Source organism: Loxodonta africana, chromosome 1, assembly GCF_030014295.1.
Source record: "Loxodonta africana isolate mLoxAfr1 chromosome 1, mLoxAfr1.hap2, whole genome shotgun sequence".
Lineage (NCBI taxonomy): Eukaryota > Metazoa > Chordata > Mammalia > Proboscidea > Elephantidae > Loxodonta > Loxodonta africana.
In genome coordinates this window covers 86,806,164-86,827,496 of record NC_087342.1, presented here as the reverse complement: position 1 = coordinate 86,827,496, position 21,333 = coordinate 86,806,164, and the positions used below count along the sequence as shown (strand labels likewise).

Genomic DNA, 21,333 nt, shown 5'->3' with positions numbered 1-21,333 from the left:
TTCCGACTCATAGCGACCCTATAGGACAGAGTAGAACTGCCCCATAGTAGTGGGAGACAAAATAAGAATTTCACTTGAGAGAAATTGACCCTGAAGGTGAGGAATGAGGGTGTGTATGTAGAGAGAGAAGAGAAAAACCTGTCTGACCTCAGGAGGAAAGTAAAAGTATGAAGAACTTTCTTAGAGAACTGCTAAAAGATATGGTGACATAAAATAAACAATATAAGAAGTGATTAATACTGAATGATTTCTTGATTATTCCAAACAGTTTAATTTTTCTGCAAATCTATCTCCTTCCTCAACAGAATCTTGTAAAACTGGAAGCAAAGGGGGAAAAAAAGGGGGAGGTAGAGTTATAAATATTCTACCAGTATTCAAAAGGAGTCCTGGTAGGCTGTGGTGAAGCGCAGTGCTAACTGAAAGGTTGAGGGGTTAGAACTCACCAGAGGCTCCTCAGGAGAAAGATGTGCTGATCTGGTTCTGTAAAGACTACAGCCTTGGAAATCTTATGGTGCAGTTGTACTCTGTACTCTTATGTCTCTATGAGTCAGAATCATATTGATGGCAACAGGTATCGGTGGTCAATAGTAAATGTGGCAAATAAGGAATACATATTTTTGTTTCTATTTTTTATAAAATAATATTATTGCAATACCCTATGCTGACATATGCATTTATCAATATCATGAGATGTAATACGAAATACATAATTATCAAGTCATTTTAATTACTTAATAAATAACTTAAAAAAATAATAAAACCAAACCTTTTGCCGAAGAGTGGCTTCTGACTCATAGCAACCCTATAGGACAGAGTAGAACTGCCACATTGGGTTTCCAAGGAGACACTGGTGGATTGGAACTGGGGACCTTTTGGTTAGCAGCTGAGATCTTAACTTACTAAGCACCATCTGCAACATTTTTCTTATACTGTGAAAATGAGCAATTGACTATTTTATTTTTATGTTAATGAAAGTAACTAAAGCTTTTCAAAACTTTATTCTCTGATGAATTTCATTGAATTTCTGTTTGGGATATAATCTATATTTTCCTTTATATAACTTCATATTATATTGTAGCAGAATAACAAGTTCATTTGATTGCCTTACACAACATTGCTAATTAATTTAGTAGAGCTTCCATGGCATAGGTCACCCCTGACCTTCTACTGAAGGAAATGGAGTTTAAAAAAAGACAAGCATGTTTTGGAAATTTGATTTTTGAAAAAAGGAGTGCATTTTTGAGGCTGGCAATCAGACAACCTTTCTTAGCAAGTACTGTTTAGGTTGAGAACTAAAGGATGACTAGGAGTTAACCGGTGAATAAAATGAAGGTTTGAGTAAGGAGAGATTATTTTAGGCAGAAGGAGATGCATACTAAGGCTTAATGCTGAAAAGACATTGAGGAGAAGCGGGCAGTCATGGGAAGGAAGAGCGATGTTTAAATTATGTTAAAGTTTTGAATTTATCCAAAGGGTGTTCTAAACAGGTCAAGGTGCAAGAGGTCAAGAGGAAGAGGTAATAGACATGTTGTTTGTGTCTACAAAACAAAACAAAACAAAAACACTCTGGCCTCAGATTGCAGAAAGGGTTGGCAAGGAATAGATTGATACAGGGAAACTGGTTTGAGAGCTGTTGCAATGCTCTAAGGAAGATGGTTTGGTGTGGCAGGGAAGATTTATATTCTTAGACTCTAGAGCTATTTAGGAGTTAAATCAACAGGACATAATGATTGACTAGCTGTGAAGGGTGAGAAGGAAGGGTTGATGATGGGTTATAGGTATCTGTCTTGAACAATTAGATGTCCTTTACAGAGATAAGAAACATGAAGGCTGAAAAAATCTTTTGTAGAGAAGTTAATAGATTTACATATCTCTAAATTTACTATTCTTAAAAAATTTGAATGGATAAGAAATATTAAATGTGACTCAATTGTGTTATTTGACTCTTTATCACACCCCTTCTCCCTAGTCATCCACTTGGATACACCCATGATGTCATAATTGAAGACCATCATTACTCTCCCTAACAAAAAAAGTCTTCACTTTACAGTTTTCTATCACTTACATTCATTATCTCCTAATTATCCAAACTAATTTGAATGTGACGATGGCATTTTTGCATCTTTCATGCATGTTAACCAATCTATCTTTATATTATTTAATTTTTCTTAAAATAACTTTTTTTTATATTCTAGATGGCAAAGAATTTTAGGTGGTCTGTTACCTTTCAGGTGTATTGCTCATTCCCTTCCTATACACAACTGATGGAATCATACCACCCAAAAAAAAAAAACAAAAAGAAGGAAGATGTTCACCAAGATATAATTTTCATTTCTGAATATCTGAAATTCACAAAACTCAGCACTGAAATCAAAGCCCTGCACAATTTTTGTTCTCCTTTGGTTTTCAGAATTATTTCTCAACATTTATAATTTGTTTTAGCCAAATAAATCCCATAACTATTCCCATCGCAGAAAGTTCTAATTTCTGATTCAAATACTTTGCCTATCCTATGTCTCCCCTTTGCTATAACTATTCCATTACCTTTACCCCTAACAAATTCCAAAAAAAAAAAAAAAAAAAAAATCCATTGAGTCAATTCCAACTTATGGTAACTCCATGTCTTACAGAGTAGAACTGCTCCATAGGGCTTTTTCTTGGCTGAAATTTTTACAGAAGGAGACCTGGTGGGGCAGTGGTTAATTAAGCACTCAGGTGATACCCAAAAGTCAGCGGTTTGAACCCACCAGCCGTTCCTCAGGAGAAAAGACCTGGCTGCCTCCTCCTGTAAAGATTACAGCCTAGGATAACACTGTGGGGCAGTTCTACTCTTGTCATATAGGGTCACTATCAGTCAGAATAGACTGGATGGCATACAACAACAACAATCTTTATAGAAACAGATTGCCAGGCCTTTATTTCATGGCACCACTGGGTAGATTTGAAGCCCCAACTTTTAGGCTAGTAGTCAAGAGCAAAACACTGCACTATCCAGGGACCTGTAGAACAAATTCTACTGAGTTGTTAATATTTATCTCTGGATCTACATCTTCCAGGAAGAACTCAAATCTACTCTTTACACAACACTTCTCTTCTGTAATCCTAAACTACTGCAGTTTTCATGTCACTGAGCTGGTCATGCATCCTCAGATGGAAAGTAAACACTTAATAGGCAAAGGCATTTCTCTTAAATGTCTTTCTTGCTATCCTCAGCATGCATGCTTATGTTTGGAACATAGAAGGAACCAAATAAACACCTCTCGTATAAACTAATGTCTTTATTCTTTCTATTAAACAGCTTTTCTCCCTATTTTCTCCTCTCCTGGCTGGCAAAAAATTGTGTTTAGAACATATATTAAACATAAATCAATACAACATACCCAGTACCAGTACCCAGTGCTGTCGTGTCGATTCCAACTCATAGCAACCCTATAGGACATACATATAATATACATATAATAAAACCATTGCCACTGAGTCAATTATGACTCATAGCAACCCTGTAGGACAGAGTAGAATTGAGAATTGCCCAATAGGATTTCCAAGGAGAAACTGGTGGATTGAAACAGCTGATCTTTTGATTAGCAGCCAAGCTTTTAATCACTGTACCACCAGGGCTCCATATACACTAAATAGTGTTTATTAAAAACCAAATATCTAACTACTATTTCAGATGAGGCACATTATTCCCTCCCCTCACCCAAATTTAATCAAGAAGTTTCAATGCCCCCAGCAATCATAAGACCAGTTCTTTACAATGTACTGCTGTAAAATATACTTCTTAGAAATGTTAGGGAATTTTCTGAAGGTAAATACTAGATAGATAGATGATAGATAGATAGATGATAGATAGATAGATAGATAGATAGATAGATAGATAGATAGATAGATAGATAGACGATAGATAGATGATAGAGATTAGATACATAGATGATAGATAGATATAGATAAATAGATAGATGATAGATAGATAGGTGATAGATAGATGATAGATAGATGATAGATAGATAGATAGATAGAGAGATAGAGAGATAGAGAGATAGATGATAGATAGATAGATAGATAGATAGATAGATAGATAGATAGATAGATAGATAGATAGATAGATAATCTCCAAGCTTTTCTCCTGATATGGTCATCATGCTCACATTTCTTTGACTCAACCCTGTTCTACTCGTTTACTAATCCTTAACCCAAATGAACAGGAAGCCATTGCCATTGAGTAGATTCCAAATCATAGCAGCCCTATAGGACAGAGTAGAACTGCCCCATAAGGTTTTCAATGCTGTCATCTTTGCAGAAATAGACTGCCACATCTTTCTCCCAAAAAGCAGCTGGTGAGTTTGAATTACCAACCTTTCAGTTAGTAATTGAACACTTAACCACTGTTCCACAAGGGCTCTTAGTTCACTTGTCCTTAGGAAAATAGAATACATGAGCATCATGATTTACTGCATTCCACATTTTAAACTTTGTATATTCGAATAAGTATGGAGTCTCCAATTCTCTATAATTATGGAGAAAAAGAATGATCCGGAGGGTAAGAGGAACGAGAGCACATACATACATACAACACATATACATACATAAGCAATCCACCTCTGTAACATATATATATATCCAAAGTTATGAATACATTGGAAGAATTAGTATTTTCAGCATTTTAACAAACTGTATTTTTTTTATAGTTGGAAAAATTTAAGAAAGATAAGAATGTTAAGTCTCGAAAATGTAGGGAAACTGCCCTTCTTGCTTTATACCCCTAAATTTCCCCTTAAGGAATATACATTCTTAAAATTAAGGCAGCTAAACAAATGTAATTTTTTCTCACATACAATTCCCTTCTGAAAGTAGTAAGAGTCGAGTTTATATGATATTCTGAAATAAAAACTCTTCATAGAAGGTGGGCGTGAAAGCTGGGTGAATTACTAGTTGGAGTGTCACGAAGGTTAACATGAGCAGTTGAAGAAAGCAATTATTATGTTTTCTCTATACAGATAATTTGTACCACAAGCAGATGGGCAAGAGAAATGATATGGCCCTTGTTATTTCCTCACCTCTGAAAATATTGTCCCTTCACTCTTCTAATTAGTTTCCCAAGACAAGAAGATGGTTCTAATGAATGAGCTTTCCAGAACCATGAGGTTCTGAACACGAATCTCTGAGTGCAAAGCCAAGGTTGGGGTGAGAGTGCTACTTTTTGGAGCCAGAAAACACTGAAGTATAGTAGGAAATTATATTAGACCCAGAATGGGACCATGGGGACCCTATACTCCCAATAGGGCAATTAATACCATGCACGAGAGTGACCAAGAGTAAAAGTTTCCTGGGGAACTTGTATGGAAAGGACTACTTCTGAACACATAGATCTTCATCCTAGAAGGCTTTCAGCACCTCAAATCGTATGCTATAATAAAATCTTGGAAAATTGCTCACCCTCTACTAGGTATATGCCTAGAATCATGATATTCACAGAATTACCACCATCACCCCCTCATTTAAATAGTCTGTATAATCAGAACATAATTATCAAGACCATATAAACCTATGTCATGTGTCACAAATCAAGGGAATTCAGTAGGACAAGTTTTCACAGATGGATTCTGTTTCAGCAAGATTACAACAGAAGTCTGGGTAGTAAATTTCCTTTAGTCAGAATTTCTCAAACTTTTAAAAAGTTTCTCTTCTTAGGAATTTACAGAGTACATTAAAAGGTATTCCTGCTTATATCAGATTTCTCCCAGTATATCCCAAATCATCTGGCCACACAACACTTTAATGAGTAACATTTCTTAACGTCTTGTGAAAATAGGATGGTAGCTTTGAGAAAATGTGTCATGGAAACATATGTTTAAGGATAAAATGCCAAATCAAAATTGACATCACCTATAAATCATTAGTTAGAAACATTCAGAGAACATGGATTTCATGGAGAGTAATCATGGAGCCCTGGAGGTGAAGTGGTTAAGAGCTATGGCTACTAACCAAAATGTTGGCAGTTCAAACCCACCAACCCACCAATCACTGCTTGGACACCCTATGGGCCAATTCTTCTCTTTCCTATGGGGTAGCTATGAGTCGGCGATGGTTTTTTTTTTTTTTTTTTGTCATGAAATTTCTAAGAAGGGGCATCAGGTTGAGGTGGACCCAGGAAATCCTTCTTTTGCTGATGACTTTGATAGGATCCCAAATCTGGACCCAGTTCATCATAGGTTATATATATATACATACACATACAAAATGAAAGTAGACATTGCAGACAAACATGGGAAACTGAGGTATAGGTGATAATGGATATAAAATAAAGACATGACCATATAAAGCAGAAATTAAGTTCAAAATTCTTATTGAATAGATTAATTTTTAGTTTCTACAAAAGCCAAAAAAGGAATAAAAATCTGGCCCAATCCCCTAAAAAGACAAAAAATCCTGTTTAATGATTCAAAAAGTAGGAAGAAATATGTGTGAGATGTACTGTTATTGTTGTTAGTTGCTGCTGAGTCTGTTCCAACTCATAGTGGTTCTATCCACAAGAGATCCAAACACTGCCTGGTCCTGCAACATTCTCACAATCATTGTTATACTTGAGCCTATGTTGCAGCCAGTGTGTCATTCCATTTCCTTGAAGGTCTTCTCTTTTTCACTGCCCCTCTACTTTACCAAGCATCACATTCTTCTCCAGGGACTGGACCCTCCTTATAACATGTACAAAGTATGTGAGATGAAGTCTCTCCACCTTTGCCTCTAAGGGGCATTCTGTCTATACTTTTTCAAAAACAGATTTGTTTGTTCTTCTGACAGTCAATGGTACATTCAATATTCTATGCTAAACACCATAATCCAAGGGCATCAGTTCTTCTCCAGTCTTCCTTATTCATTTTCCAGCTTTTGAATACATATGAGGACATTGAAAATACCATGTCTTACATCAGGAAGACCTTAGTCCTTAAAGTGGCATCTTTGCTTTTTAAGACTTTAATGAGGTCTTTTCCACAAGATTTGCTCAATGCAACGTGTCATTTGATTTCTTTCTTTCTTTCTTTTTTTTAATTTTTATTGAGCTTTAAGTGAAAGTTTACAAATCAAGTCAGCCTCTCATACAAAAACTTATGTACACCTTGCTTCATATTCCCAATTGCTCTCCCCCTAATGAGACAGCCTGCTCCCTCCCTCCACTCTCTCTTTTCATGTCCAATTCACCAGCTTCTAAGGCCCTCTACCCTCTCAGCTCACATCCAGGGAGGAGATGCCAACAGAGCCTCAAGTGTCCACCTGATCCAAGAAGCTCACTCCTCACCAGCATCCCTCTCCAACCCATTGTCCAGTCCAATCCCTGTCTGAAGAGTTGGCTTTGGGAATAGTTCCTGTCCTGGGCCAACAGAAGGTCTAGGGGCCATGACCACCGGGGCCCTTCTAGACTCAGTCAGACTATTAAGTCTGGTCTGTTTACGAGAATTTGGGGTCTGTATCCCACTGCTCTCTTGCTCCCTCAGGAGTTCTCTGTTGTGTTCCCTGTCAGGGCAGTCATTGGTTGTAGCCAGGCACCACCTAGTTCTTCTGGTCTCAGGCTAATGTAGTCTCTGGCTTATGTGGCCCTTTCTTTCTCTTGGGCTCGTAATTACCTTGTGTCCTTGGTATTCTTCATTCTTCTTTGATCCGGCTGGGTTGAGACCAATTGATGGACCTTAGATGGCCGCTTGCTAGCATTTAACACCCCAGATGCCACTCTCCAAAGTGGGATGCAGAATGTTTTCTTAATAGATTTTATTACACCAATTGACTTAGATCTCCTTTGAAACCATGGTCCCCAAAGCCCCTCCCCTGCTACCCTGGCCTTCCAAGAGTTCAGTTTATTTAGGAAACTTCTTTGCTTTTGGTTTAGTCCTGTTGTGCTGACTTCGCCTGTATTGTGTGTTGTCTTTCGCTTCACTAAAGTAGTTCTTATCTACTATCTAATTAGTGAATATCCCTCTCCCACCCTCCCTCCCTTCCCCCTCTTGTAACCATCAAAGAACATTTTCTTTTCTGTTTAAACTATTTCTCGAGTTCTTGTAATAGTGGTCTTATACAATACTTGTCCTTTTGCAACTGACTAATTTCTCTAAGTATAATGCCTTCCAGATTCCTCCATGTTATGAAATGTTTCACAGATTCATCACTGTTCTTTATTTGTGCATAGTATTCAACTGTGTGATTGTACCATAATTTATTTATCCATTCATCTGTTGATGGGCACCTTGGTTGCTTCCATCTTTTTGCAATTGTAAACAGTGCTGCAATGAACATGGGTGTGCATATATCTGTTTGTGTAAAGGCTCTTATTTCTCTAGGATATATTCCAAGAAGTGGGATTGCTGGATAGTATGGTAGTTCTATTTTTAGCTTTTAAGGAAGCACCAAATTGGTTTCCAAAGTGGTTGTACCATTTTACATTCCCACCAGCAGTGTATAAATATTCCAATCTCTCCACATCCTCCCCAAAATTTATTGTTTTGTGTTTTTTGGATTAATGCCAGCCTTGTTGGAGTGAGAAGGAAACTCATTGTAGTTTTGATTTGCATTTCTCTAATGGCTAATGATCGTGAGCATTTCCTCATATATCTGTTAGCTACCTGAATGTCTTCTTTAGTGAAGTGTCTGTTCATATCTTTTGCCCATTTTTTAATTGGGTTATTTATCTTTTTTGTAGTTGAGTTATTGCAGTATCATATAGATTTTAGACATCAGGTGCTGATCGGAAATGTCATAGCTAAGAACATTTTCCCAGTCCGTAGGTCATCTTTTTACTCTTTCGGTGAAGTCTTTGGATGAGCATAGGTGTTTGATTTTTAGAAGCTCCCAGTTATCTGATTTCTCTTCTGCATTGTTAGTAATGTTTGGTATACTGTTTGTGCCATGTATGAGGGCTTCTAGTGTTGTCCCTATTTTTTCTTCCATGATCTTTATTGTTTTAGATTTTATATTTAGGTCTTTGATCCATTTTGAGTTAGTTTTTGTGTATGGTGTAAGGTATGGGTCTTGTTTCAATTTTTTGCATATGGATATCCAGTTACGTCAGCACCATTTGTTAAAGAGACTTTTCCCCCATTTAACTGACTTTGAGCCGTTGTCAAATTCAGCTGCTCATATGTGAATGGATTTATGTCTGGATTCTCAAGTCTGTTCTATTGGTCTATGTATCTGTTGTTGTACCAGTATCAGGCTCTTTAGGCTCCTGTGGTGGTCTAATAGGTTCTAATATCAGGTAGAGTAAGGCCTCCCACTTTCTTCTTCTTTTTCAGTAATCCTTTACTTATCCGGGTCCTCTTTCCCTTCCATATAAAGTTGGTGATTTGTTTCTCCATCTCATTAAAGAATGTCGTTGGAATTTGGATTGGAATTGCATTAAATCTATAGATAGCTTTTGATAGAATAGTCATTCTTATAATGTTAAGCCTTCGTATCCATGAGCAAGGTATGTTTTTCCACTTATGTAGGTCTCTTTTGGTTTCTTGCAGAAGCGTTTTGTAGTTTTCTTTGTATAAGTCTTTTACATGTCTGGTAAGATTTATTCCTAAGTATTTTATCTTCTTCGGGGCTACTGTAAATGGCATTGATTTGGTGATTTCCTCTTTCATGTTCTTTTTGTTGATGTAGAGGAATCCAGCTGAGTTTTGTATGTTTATCTTGTAGTCTGACACTCTGCTGAACTTTGTACATTCATCTTGTATCCTGATACTCTGCTGAACTTTTCAACTTTGTTGAAAAACAAAGATGTCACTTTGAAGACTGTGGTGCACCTGACCCAGGCCAGGGTCATTTCAATCTCCTCATATGCATGCAAAAGTTGGATAATGAATAAGGAAGACCGAAGAAGCAGTGACGCCTTTGAATTGTGGTGTCGGTGAAGAATGTTGAATATACGATGGACTGCAAAACAAACAAACAAACAAACACATTTGTCTTGGAAGAAGTACAACCAAATGCTTCATAGAAGCAAGGATGATGAGATGGCATCTCACATACTTTGGACATGTTATCAGTAGGGATCAGTCCCTAGAGAAGAACATCATGCTTGGTAAAGTAGACAGTCAACAAAAAAGAGCAAGGCCCTAAATAACATGGACTGACACAGTAGCTCAAACAATGAACTCAAGCATAAAAATGAGTGTGAGGATGGTGTGGGAACAGACAGTGTTTAATTCTGGAACCGACTCAACAGCACCTAACAACAACAAAAACATGACTGCATTGTGAGGAGTGTGCTGAGGATAAAAGCAGCTGAATGTTAATTAAAGCATTTGGGACCTGTGGGTCTCATATAGTTATTATGGTTTTGTTTTCTGTCTACATACAACACAAAAGCTAGTATACACAGCACACAGAAGCACAGTAAGTTTTTTACCTCTTTTATACTGTATTGACACCCTCACTTAATTCTTTGATGTACACCTTGAAAAACAAAGAGGTTAAGTGGGCTTTTAAAAGGCTGCTGGTAAGAGATCCAAGTTAGGGAGAAATGTGAGATATATTCATGTAATTCCTCAGATGCTGGGAACTTTGAGGTACATCTCATTATGGTTTGTCCTTTCATTTAGGAGTGCAGCTAAATTACCTAAAAAAAAAAAACAAAAAAACCATTGCCATCAAGTCAATTCTGATTCATAGCAACCCTATAGGACAGAGTAGAACTGCCCCATAGAGTTTCCAAGGAGCGCCTGGTGGATTTGAACTGCCGACCTTTGATTAGCAGCCATGATTCTTAACCACTATCACACCAGGGTTGCCACCTAAATAAAAATAGGTGTAAAATATCTTTTTAATGACATCCTGAAGTTGTTGTTGTTGTTAGGTGCCGTCAAGTCAGTTCTGGCTCACAGCGGCCCTATGCAAAACAAAACGAAACACTGCCCGGTCCTGAGCCATCCTTACAATCCTTGTTATGCTTGAGCTCATTGTTGCAGCCACTGTATCAATCCACCTCATTGAGGGTCTTCCTCTTTCTGCTGACCCTGTACTCTGCCAAGCATGATGTCCTTCCCCATGGACTGATCCGTTCTGACAACATGTCCAAACTACATAAGACACAGTCTCGCCATTCTAGCTTCTAAGGAGCATTCTGGCTGTACTTCTTCCAAGACAGATTTGTTTGTTCTTTTGCCAGTCCATGGTATATTCAATATTCTTCACCAGCACCACAATTCAAAGGCATCAATTCTTCTTCGGTCTTCCTTATTCATTGTCCAGCTTTCACATGCATATGATGCAATTGAAAATACCATGGCTTCGGTCAGGCACACCTTAGTCCTCAAGGTGACATCTTTGCTCTTCAACACTTTTTTAAAGAGGTCCTTTGCAGCAGATTTACCCAATGCAATGCATCTTTTGATTTCTTGACTGCTACTTCCATGGCTGCTGATTGTGGATCCAAGTAAAATGAAATCCTTGACAACTTCAATCTTTTCTCTGTCATGATGTTGCTCATTGGTCCAGTTATGAGGATTTTTGTTTTCTTTATGTTGAGGTGCAATCCATACTGAAGGCTATGGTCTTTGATCTTCAATAGTAAGTGCTTCAAGTCCTCTTCACTTTCAGTAAGCAAGGTTGTGTCATCTGCATAACACAAGTTGTTAATGAGTCTTCCTCCAATCCTGATGCCCCGTTCTGCTTCATATAGTCCAGCTTCTCAGATTATTTGCTCAGCATACAGATCCAATAGGTATGGTGAAAGAATACAACCCTCAAGCACACCTTTCCTGACTTTAAACCAATCAGTATCCCCTTGTCCTGTCCAAACAACTGCCTCTTGATCTATGTAAAGGTTTCTCATGAGCACAATTAAGTGTTCTGGAATTCCCATTCGTCACAATGTTATCCATAATTTGTTATGACCCACACAGTCAAATGCCTTTGCATAGTCAATAAAACACAGGTAAACATCCTTCTGGTATTCTCTGCTTTCAGCCAGGATCCATCTGATATCAGCAGTGATATCCCTAGTTCCACGTCCTCTTCTGAAACAACTCAAAATGAGAAGAAACAGATGCAAACATCCATTAATAATCAGAACCTGGAATGTATGAACTATGAATCTAGGAAAATTGGAAATCATCAAAAATGAAATGGAATGCATAAACATCGACATCCAAGGCATTAGTGAGCTGAAATGGACTGGTATTGGCCATTTTGAATCAGACAATCATATAGTCTACTATGCTGGGAATGACAACTTGAAGAGGAATGGTGTTACATTCATCGTCAAAAAGAACATTTCAAGATCTATCCTGAAGTACATACACCTACAAGGAAGACCAGTTAATATGATTATTATTCAAATTTATGCACCAACCACTAGGGCCAAAAATGAAGAAATAGAAGATTTTTATCAGCTGCTTCAGTGTGAAATTGATCGAACATGCAATCAAGATGCATTGATAATTAATGGAGATTGGAATGCAAAAGTTGGAAACAAAGAAGAAGGATCAGTAGTTGGAAAATATGGCCTTGGTGATAGAAACAATGCTGGAGATTGAATGATAAATTTTTGCAAGACCAACGACTTCTTCATGGCAAATACCTTCTTTCACCAACATAAATGGTGACTATACACATGGACCTCACCAGATGGAACACACAAAAATCAAACTGACTACATCTGTGGAAAGAGACGGTGGAAAAACTCAATATCATCAGTCAGAACAAGGCCAGGGGCTGACTGCGGAACAGATCATCAATTGCTCATATGCAAGTTCAAGCTGAAACTGAAGAAAATCAGAGCAGTCCACGAGAGTATATCCCACCTGAATTTAGAGATCATCTGAAGAATGGATTTGATGCATTGAACACTGGTGACCAAAGACCAGATAAGTTGTGGAATGACATCAAAACTTCATCTATGAAGAAAGCGAGAGGCCATTGAAAGACAGGAAAGAAAGAAAAGACCAAGGTGGATGTCAGAGGATACTCTGAAACTTTCTGTCGAATGTTGAGCAGCTAAAGCAAAAGGAAGAACTGATGAAGTAAAAGAACTGAAGAGAAGATTTCAAAGGGCCTCTCGAGAAGACAAAGTAAAGTATTATAATGACATGTGCAAAGAGCTGGAGATGGAAAACCAAAACGGAAGAACATGCTTAGCGTTTCTCAAGCTGAAAGAATTGAAGAAAAAAGTCAAGCCTCAAGTTGCAATAGTGAAGGATTCTATGGGAAAAATATTAAACGACATAGCAAGCATCAAAAGAAGATGGAAGGAATACACAGAGTCATTATACCAAAAAGAATTAGTCAATGTTCAACCATTTCAAGAGGTGGCATATGATCAGGAACTGATGGTACTGAAGGAAGAAATCCAAGGTGCTCTGAAGGCATTGGCAAAAAACAAAGCTCCAGGAATTGATGGAATATCAATTGAGATGTTTCAACAAACAGATGCCCTGCTGGTGGTGCTCACTCGTCTATGCCAAGAAATATGGAAGACATCTTCCTGGCCAACTGGAAGGGTGATCCAACTGAATATGGGAATTGTATCCTGAAGTTACCTACTCTAGATCCTTTGTATCTTCCTTCCTGGAAATGTTATGTGTCTCTTTTTTGGCTACTTTGTAAATATTCCATGAAAAAAATAAATACAGGTATAAAACTGAAAACCAAATGCGTTGCCATACAGTCGATTCCAACCCATAGCGACCCTGTAGGACAGAGCAGAACTGCTCCATACGGTTTCCAAGGAGCGCCTGGTGGATTTAAACTGCTGACTTTTTGGTTGACGCCATCAAGGTTTCCAAATATAGGTATATGCATATGTATTCGTATACTTTCATATATTTTAGAGTTATTAGACTCCTGGTGGTGCAGTGGTTAAGAGAGTGCTAACCAGAGAATTGGCAGTTCAAATCCACCAGCCACTCCTTGGAAACCGTTTGGGTTGTTCTACTCTGTCTTATAGGGTCACTATGAGTTCAAATTGACTTGTAGCAGTAGGTTTGGTTTGGGTTTTCTTAGAGTTATTCTTTTAAACCCATTACTGCTGAGTAGATTCTGACTGATGGCCATGCTATATGCTACAAAGTAGAACTGAGCTCCATACGGTTTTTTGGCTGTAATCTTAATGGAAGCATATTGTCAGGGCTTTCTTCCTTGCCACTGCAGGGTGGGTTCAAACTGTCAAGCTTTAGGTAAGTAGTTGGCACAAAGCATTTGTGCCACCTAGGGACTTCTCTGGTGACAGACTAATGACATGACTGACACAATTATGACAAACAATGGCACATCATGGAACTATATCTTCTACTCTATTCATAATAGCTACAGAAATTTGAGTTTATGTGGGAATGCTCCCTATTGCTTCCCAGGTCTCACATTCAATAGTGCTACAGGCAGTGGGTGTTCTGTTGGTGGTTTACACGAAAAATGTGAAAGCCCATTGGAAAATACATAAATATCCAACCGTTTGCCTTACTTGGAGGATTGCTGATTCTTACTCAGTCAGTAGAGGCCTCTGGGACTGAGTGCATCCAGGGATTTTCCTCATCTCTCCCACCCACAGAGGAAGACCCCAAGAGAGATGTTCCATGAGGCTGAATGTTTCTGTTTTATGCATTCCTTATCAGAATAAAATAGCTCTCGATCTCTTTTGATGAACACTTTAGCTTTAAACCTGAATTCTGAGCTAAATATGCAAACACAAGTTTAAGTTTTGTCACTAGTCCAGAATACTTAAATTTAACAAAAGTAAAAAAATTGATGTACAAATAATAAAAAGTATCTGTATTTGTCATTTGCCTAGGATTTTTATTGATATAATTTGATTAAATATACAAAATTGTTTTCATATTGAATATAAAAGTGCTATCTGTTCTAGTAATATACTTAACAATTTTGGTAATTTTTAAATTTAAAGGTATTGGCCTTGTTTTCTGTATGTTCAAAATAGTTATTTATACAATGTTATCAAGATTTCAATTGGCTTTTTTACTAGATGCTGCTTAGGCATATTTATTGCATGTTACTCTTTACACATTTGTTCTTTTTTTTTTGTAAAGAAATAAATGTTTTAACAGGAATTGTCATTAGGGAATCATTTTAATACAAATAAATAAATGTAGCCAAATATAGCATGAAGTTGAATGGTGTGGTTTAAAAAAAAAATTAAAAGCATTTGCACTTTGGAGAAGAAAAACATGATCTAGACAGAAAGCCATTGAAATAGTAACTTGTCTGTCTAGATCTTGTGCTTCTCTGGTCACAAAATATAATTCAACTGATGTTAATAAATGTGCCATTAATAGATTAATAAATGTGATCACACTTAAAGTTAAATTTTCATTGTTGAATTAGGAAAACCTAATGCCTAATAAGGAATGTAGTTATCTGAGTCATTTAAAATCTTGTAATTTAAAACAGACCAAAAAATGAAGAAAATAATAATGGTAACTTTATACCCATACTAAGAATAACAATTACTTAGTTTAAAAGCTGTTTGTGCTTTTGTTGTTATATTAGATGCTGAATTTTGGTTTAGAGTGATAGAAAAATCACATTGATTAAGGGTTAATCTATTGTTAAAAGGTAGGCCTGTCAGGCTTGCTTCTGCAATTTCTTCTAAAAAAATTATGGTTTTAGTTTTCACTTTTAGGCCTTCAATCCATTTTGAATTTTTTTTTTTTGTATATTGTGTGAGACATGTATCCTGTTCCATTTTCTCTTTTTTCTTTGTCAGTCTTTCTAAAGGTTTGTCAGTTTTGTTTACCTTTTCAAAGAACCAGCTTCTTGTTTTGTTGATTCTCTCTTTTGTTTTTCTGTTTTCGATTTCATTTATTTCTGCTCTGATGTTTGTTATTTGTTTTTTTCTGGTAGATATAGGCTTAATTTACTCTTTTCTTTCTAGTTCCTCAAGTTGTAGAGTTAGGCTGTTTATTTGAGGCCTTCTTTAATTGTGTAGGCACTTATTGCTATAAGTTTCCCTCTGAATACTGCCTTCACTGCATCCCATAAGTTTTGGTATGTTGTGCTCTCATTTTCATTTGACTCTAAGAAATTTGTGATTTCCCTTTTGATTTTTAACTTGACCTGTTTGTAGTTTAATAATGTGTTGTTTACTTTCCATATGTTTGTATATTTTATAGTTTTTTTGTTTGTTTCTGTTATTGATTTCTAGCTTCATTCCATTGTGGTCAGAAAAAATACTTTGCATGAGTTCAATCTTCTTAAATTTATCGAGACTTCCTTTGTAACATAACATGTGGTCTATGTTGGCAAAGATCTATGTGCATGGGGGCTTCGTTAGTCAACACTTTTGAAGAATGTTGGGTTTTTTTGTGTAAGCTCTCTTTTTATGGATTTGTCTAATGTTTTCTCATTATAAGATTGAGGCTACACATTTTGGCAAGAATGCCACAGAACTGATGTTCTGACCTTCTCAGTTTATCATAACAGAGGGTATATGACATCAATATATTAACTGTGATCACTTTGTTAAGAGAGTGTCTTCAGGTGTCAAATATTTCATTTTTTCCCTTAGTAATTAATAACAGTGTTGGTACATTGAGACTATGAAATCAATGGCAGTCATCATTATCGGTGTTATAGTTGGTGCTGAGAAAAATGTACACCAAAGTCTCTTGGAAACAAACAACACAGAGTATGAGGACCAAAGTTAGTAAAGAATATCTAACTATCACCAATAATTCAGGAATATTTAGTATGGGAAGTATTAAGAGTAAGTTAATAAATGATAATATAGATATGTAAACATTAAAATATTCTAAAATACGTATTTTGGGTGTTTTTATGTTCAACTGTTTTCAAAACAGTATATGTTTGGTAACAGAATCCATAATGAGAAATAAGTATGATTGTGGTTAGCCCAGAGAAAATGGCTAAAATAAAATAAATCAAATATTTGCAATGGATGTTGCTTGGTTGTATGAATATAAATGATTTAAATTTTAATCTTTATTCTTTACGCAATTTACAAATATCTGAAAATATGTATTATATTTGTTTTAAGGAAAAAATGTCCACACGTGAATATTTTACTATTTGTATTATACATAAACCAAAAAAACCTGTTGACATCATTGATTCCAATTCATGGTGACCCTATAGAACTGCTCCATGGCGTTTCCAAGGAGCAGCTGGTGGATTCAAACTGACAACCTTTTGGTTAGCAGGTAACAGCTTAACCACTGTATGTTTATTGGAGAAATCTTAGAAACGTAGATAAGAAGTCACTGAAAACACGCTTGCCTATAGAAACTACTGTAAACTTTTCATTTTGATCCGTTCAAAGTTATTTATAAACTTCTTATAAAAATAAAACTGGTTCATACTCTACAAATTATTTTTTCACTTGCTTTAACACTTAATAAATCATTCATGTCCTTATAGATCAATAAAAATACATATAAGTTATCATCTCTAATGCCTACATAAAATTTCTGCCCATAACTTTTGCATAGTTGTTAACCATTCAGTTACTTTTGCATGTTGAAGTTGTTTCCATCGTTAATATTACACATGCAAGTAAATAGAACTCTAAAAGTATTATGTTAAAATGAATGAAATCGACAATTTGTAGCAAGGTAGTGTTTTTTTTTTAGTGATATTAGGCAAAACATATGCCTGAGTTGTTAGTGAGTATCACTACTATTAACTGATAGAAACATCCTAACTAGCAGTATCACACTCTGAGAGAAGATTGAATTGCTTGCTTTCTTTTGGGATAACCTTAAATTAAATCACGGTAGCAGTCACAGTACTCCACTCCGTCACATTGTAACTATTGTATGTGCAGTTAATAATCCCTCACAGATCAGGTGTTAACAGTATCTCGCCAAGAACCAGATGTTCAAATCCAAGGCAATGCCTTCATAGATTCCTAAGCAGTTACCATCAAGTCGATTCCAACTCATGGTGACCCCATGTGTGCCAGAGTAGAACTATGCTCCAAGAAGTTTTCTATGGCTGATTTTTCAAAAGTAGATTGCCAGGCCTTTCTTCCAAGTTGCTTCTAGGTGAACTCGCACCTCTACCCTTTCAGTTAGAAACTGAACTTTTTAGCCATTTGTACTACCCAGGGACTTCTTGTACGTACCTAGAACTTCTAAATTGTCTTGTGACTATAGTCATCTCTCTTAAGAGCAAGTCTTTGGATGATCTCCAAATATATTGAGTTGGGATTCATTTGTACATATGTAATATTTTTTAATTACATAAAGTCTTGAAAAATATTTATGTAATTATTTTAGTTCAGTTTTCTTCTTCCATCCTCGAATATTAACATTATTTCTTTTTCTTCTTAAAGCACTTCCTCCATAGGAACCTTGATTAAAATTTCTCATATATTTCCTTTAATATTCTATAACAAATCCTTCTTAAACATAAGAACTTGCCTTTTTTAACATATTTTTATGGTTTCCACACTGTCTTAGGCTGGGCTTTCTAGAGAAGCGAAGCCAGTAAAGCATATAAGTATATATATAAAGAGATTTATACCAAGGAAATGGCTCACATGGTTGTAGAGCCTGGAATGTCTGAAGTCTGTGGGTCCAGCAAACCCAAGATCAGCAGGTCAAAGAGCAGGGCTCTTCCTCACAAGCTGCAAAGATCGATGAAACCTAAGATTGACTAGCTCAAGTCCCAAGAAAGGGAGGTCAGAAGAACAGGAGCCAGCTGCAGGATTCAGAACAAGCAAAAGCCCATGAGCATTGCCAGAATGTCCACTTATATTCCATGCAGGTCACATGCCCCAAGGAAACTCCCTTTCAAATGATTGGTTACTCACAGCAGATCCGACCAGGGAGATGATCACATTAAAAAAAATCTCATTATGGAAGTGATCACAACATCATAGGACTGCCAAAACACTGAGACTCATGGCCCAGCCAAGTTGATGCACAACCTTAACCATCACACACACTCACAAAAAGACATCTTTGGCTCTACATGATGTACCAATAACTAATCCAATCCATTACTGTTGAGTTGATTCTGACTCATAGTGACCCCAAAGGGCAGTGTAGAACTGTCCCATGGGGTTTCCAGGGAGCAGCTGATGGATTTGAACTGATGACCTTTTGGTTAGCATTCAATGCTTAACCACTACGCCACCAGGAATCCATCAATAACTAAAGTAGAACCAGTTATTAAAATCCTTTTTTTTTTAATTGAAGAATGTAGTGCACTTCATGCAGTTATTAAGAAATTAAAAGTCATGTGAGACAGATATATGTGGAAACATGCCATCTTGTGACCAAGGCAGAAGTTATATGGGACCCTCAGGGGCAAGACAATGCCTAAGAATGTCAAGTGAGAATCTGCCAGCCTTCCGAGATATAACCTAGCAATATACATACTCTGTGCCTAGACTAAAATATTTTAGGAAACCTGACTAGTGTCAGACTCAACTTTAAAAATTTTCCAGTAACAACTTCCTGACAGAATTTAACAATCAAGACTTTAGTTCTGAGTACATAGATGTCTCCAAAATTACAATTGCTGTTATTAAAGTAGCTCCTTACAAGACAAGGGAGACCCTGATGTCATAGTGGTTAAGAGTTTGACTGGTAACGAAAAGGTCAGCAATTCAAATCCACCAAGCGTTCCTTGGAAACCCTGTGGGGCAGTTCTACTCTGTCCTATAGGGTCGCTATCAGTTGGAATTGACTTGACAGCAGTGGATTTAGTTATTTTCTTTGGTTTTACAAAACAGTAGTGTGCACAGTGTTTCGTTAATTTGTCTACTCTTGGGCTGTGTGTGCATATTTTCCAAAGCGCACATTTGCTTGATCCTCACATATCTACCCATAAGTCAAAATTTTTTCTTGCCCAGAGTTCTTCGGAGGGCTGCCTTGACTTCCTTGTTCCTTAAACTATAGATAATGGGATTGAGCATGGATGTCACCACCGTATAGAAAAGGGCTGGGAGTTTATCAACTCCTGGTGAATGGCTAGCTTTGGGCCTCAGGTAGGTGACAGATGCTGAGCCATAGAATAGTGTTACTACTAGTAAGTGCGAAGAACAGGTGGAAAGAGCTTTATGGCGGCCTTCAGGTGATGGCATGACCAGCACAGCAGCTAGAATTTTGCCATAGGAAGCAACGATCAGTAAAAATGGGCTGGAAATGCAAAGGATGGCCACAACAAAGTATGCAGCCTCATTATGGGATGTATCCCCACAAACAAGTGCCAGGATGGGAGGGAGGTCACAGAAGAAGTGGTCTATCTCACAGGGACCACAGAAGTCCAAGGAAAAAATATAGTTGGTCTGGCCCAGACCAACCATGAATCCCATCCCCCAAGAAACCAATGCCAAATGGATACACACCCCACGACTCATTCGTGCTGCATAGTGGAGTGGGGAGCATATGGCCGTATAGCGGTCAAAAGCCATGGCTGCCAAAAGGCAGCATTCACTAATACCAAATAAAATAAAGAAAAACATCTGTGTGGCACAACCCTCCCGAGAGATACCTCGAGCTTCACTCACAAGACTTTGCAACATCTTAGGTATGACAGAGCAAGTGTAGCCAATCTCCAAGAGGGACAAGTTGACCAGGAAGAAGTACATGGGAGTGTGGAGGACTGGGTTGGTCCAGACGGCTAAGGCTATGAGAGCATTTCCTGTTAGCGATGTTAAGAACATGAGAAGGGTGAGGGTAAACAGGAAGAAACACTGTTCAGTGACCTCAGAGAATTTGGCAAATGCAAAGTGTTTGACAGACATGACGTTGTCCTGCCAAAAGAGACAACTGAGATTCATGATCTGGAAAAGACAAAGGCAAAGTCATCAGAAGGATACCATCAGATGAGGGAGATAAATTGTTATACTACTTTTAAAGAGCTCTGGTAAGTCAGAGAGGCAATTACTGGTAATTCTAAAATTCAAAAGTTCTAGAATTACACTCTTCCTCATATAGTTTCAAACCCAAATCCTTTTCCATCTTCACTTTCTCAGCAGATGTGTCCAATATACACTTAGTTACCAAAGCATAAAATGAAAAAAAGAAGATTCCAGGCCAATTCTCTCTTCATTCCTTTCTTCATTCCTTCCTTTATCCATCAAGAAATACTACAAAGTAAATGTCTTCTGGTATTTCTTGTATCTATCCATGTCTCTTCATTTCTGTTGACACCGATTCTATTTCTTTCTTCACTCATTTATTCAACAGGTGTTTATTGAGCACAGGCTACTTGGCAGTTTCTGCTTTCAATCCTGGAATTCAGCAATGAATCAAAACCATATAGACCTTATATTTTAGTGAAGGAAAGCAGAAATTAAAGGATCTTTTAATAACTAAAAAATTGGCACAATGCACAGAATTAAAACCAGGGTATTGTGCTGGAAAATGAACAATT

At 37.1% G+C, this 21,333-nt stretch overlaps 1 protein-coding gene across 1 annotated transcript; it reads right to left on the bottom strand.

Annotated features, from left to right (window-relative positions):
- Window positions 1–19,786: 19,786 nt before the first annotated feature.
- Window positions 19,787–21,012, bottom strand: LOC100664321 (olfactory receptor 10C1-like). Its single transcript, XM_003421823.3, has one exon. The coding sequence runs from the start codon at window positions 20,735–20,737 to the stop codon at window positions 19,787–19,789; it is 951 nt and encodes a 316-aa protein (XP_003421871.2). The 5' UTR covers window positions 20,738–21,012.
- Between the last annotated feature and the right edge of the window lie 321 nt (window positions 21,013–21,333).

What these genes read in the sequence shown, in the direction of transcription:
- LOC100664321 (XM_003421823.3), bottom strand. Translation starts at nt 20,737, where the DNA reads ATGAATCTCAGTTGTCTCTTTTGGCAGGACAACGTCATGTCTGTCAAA.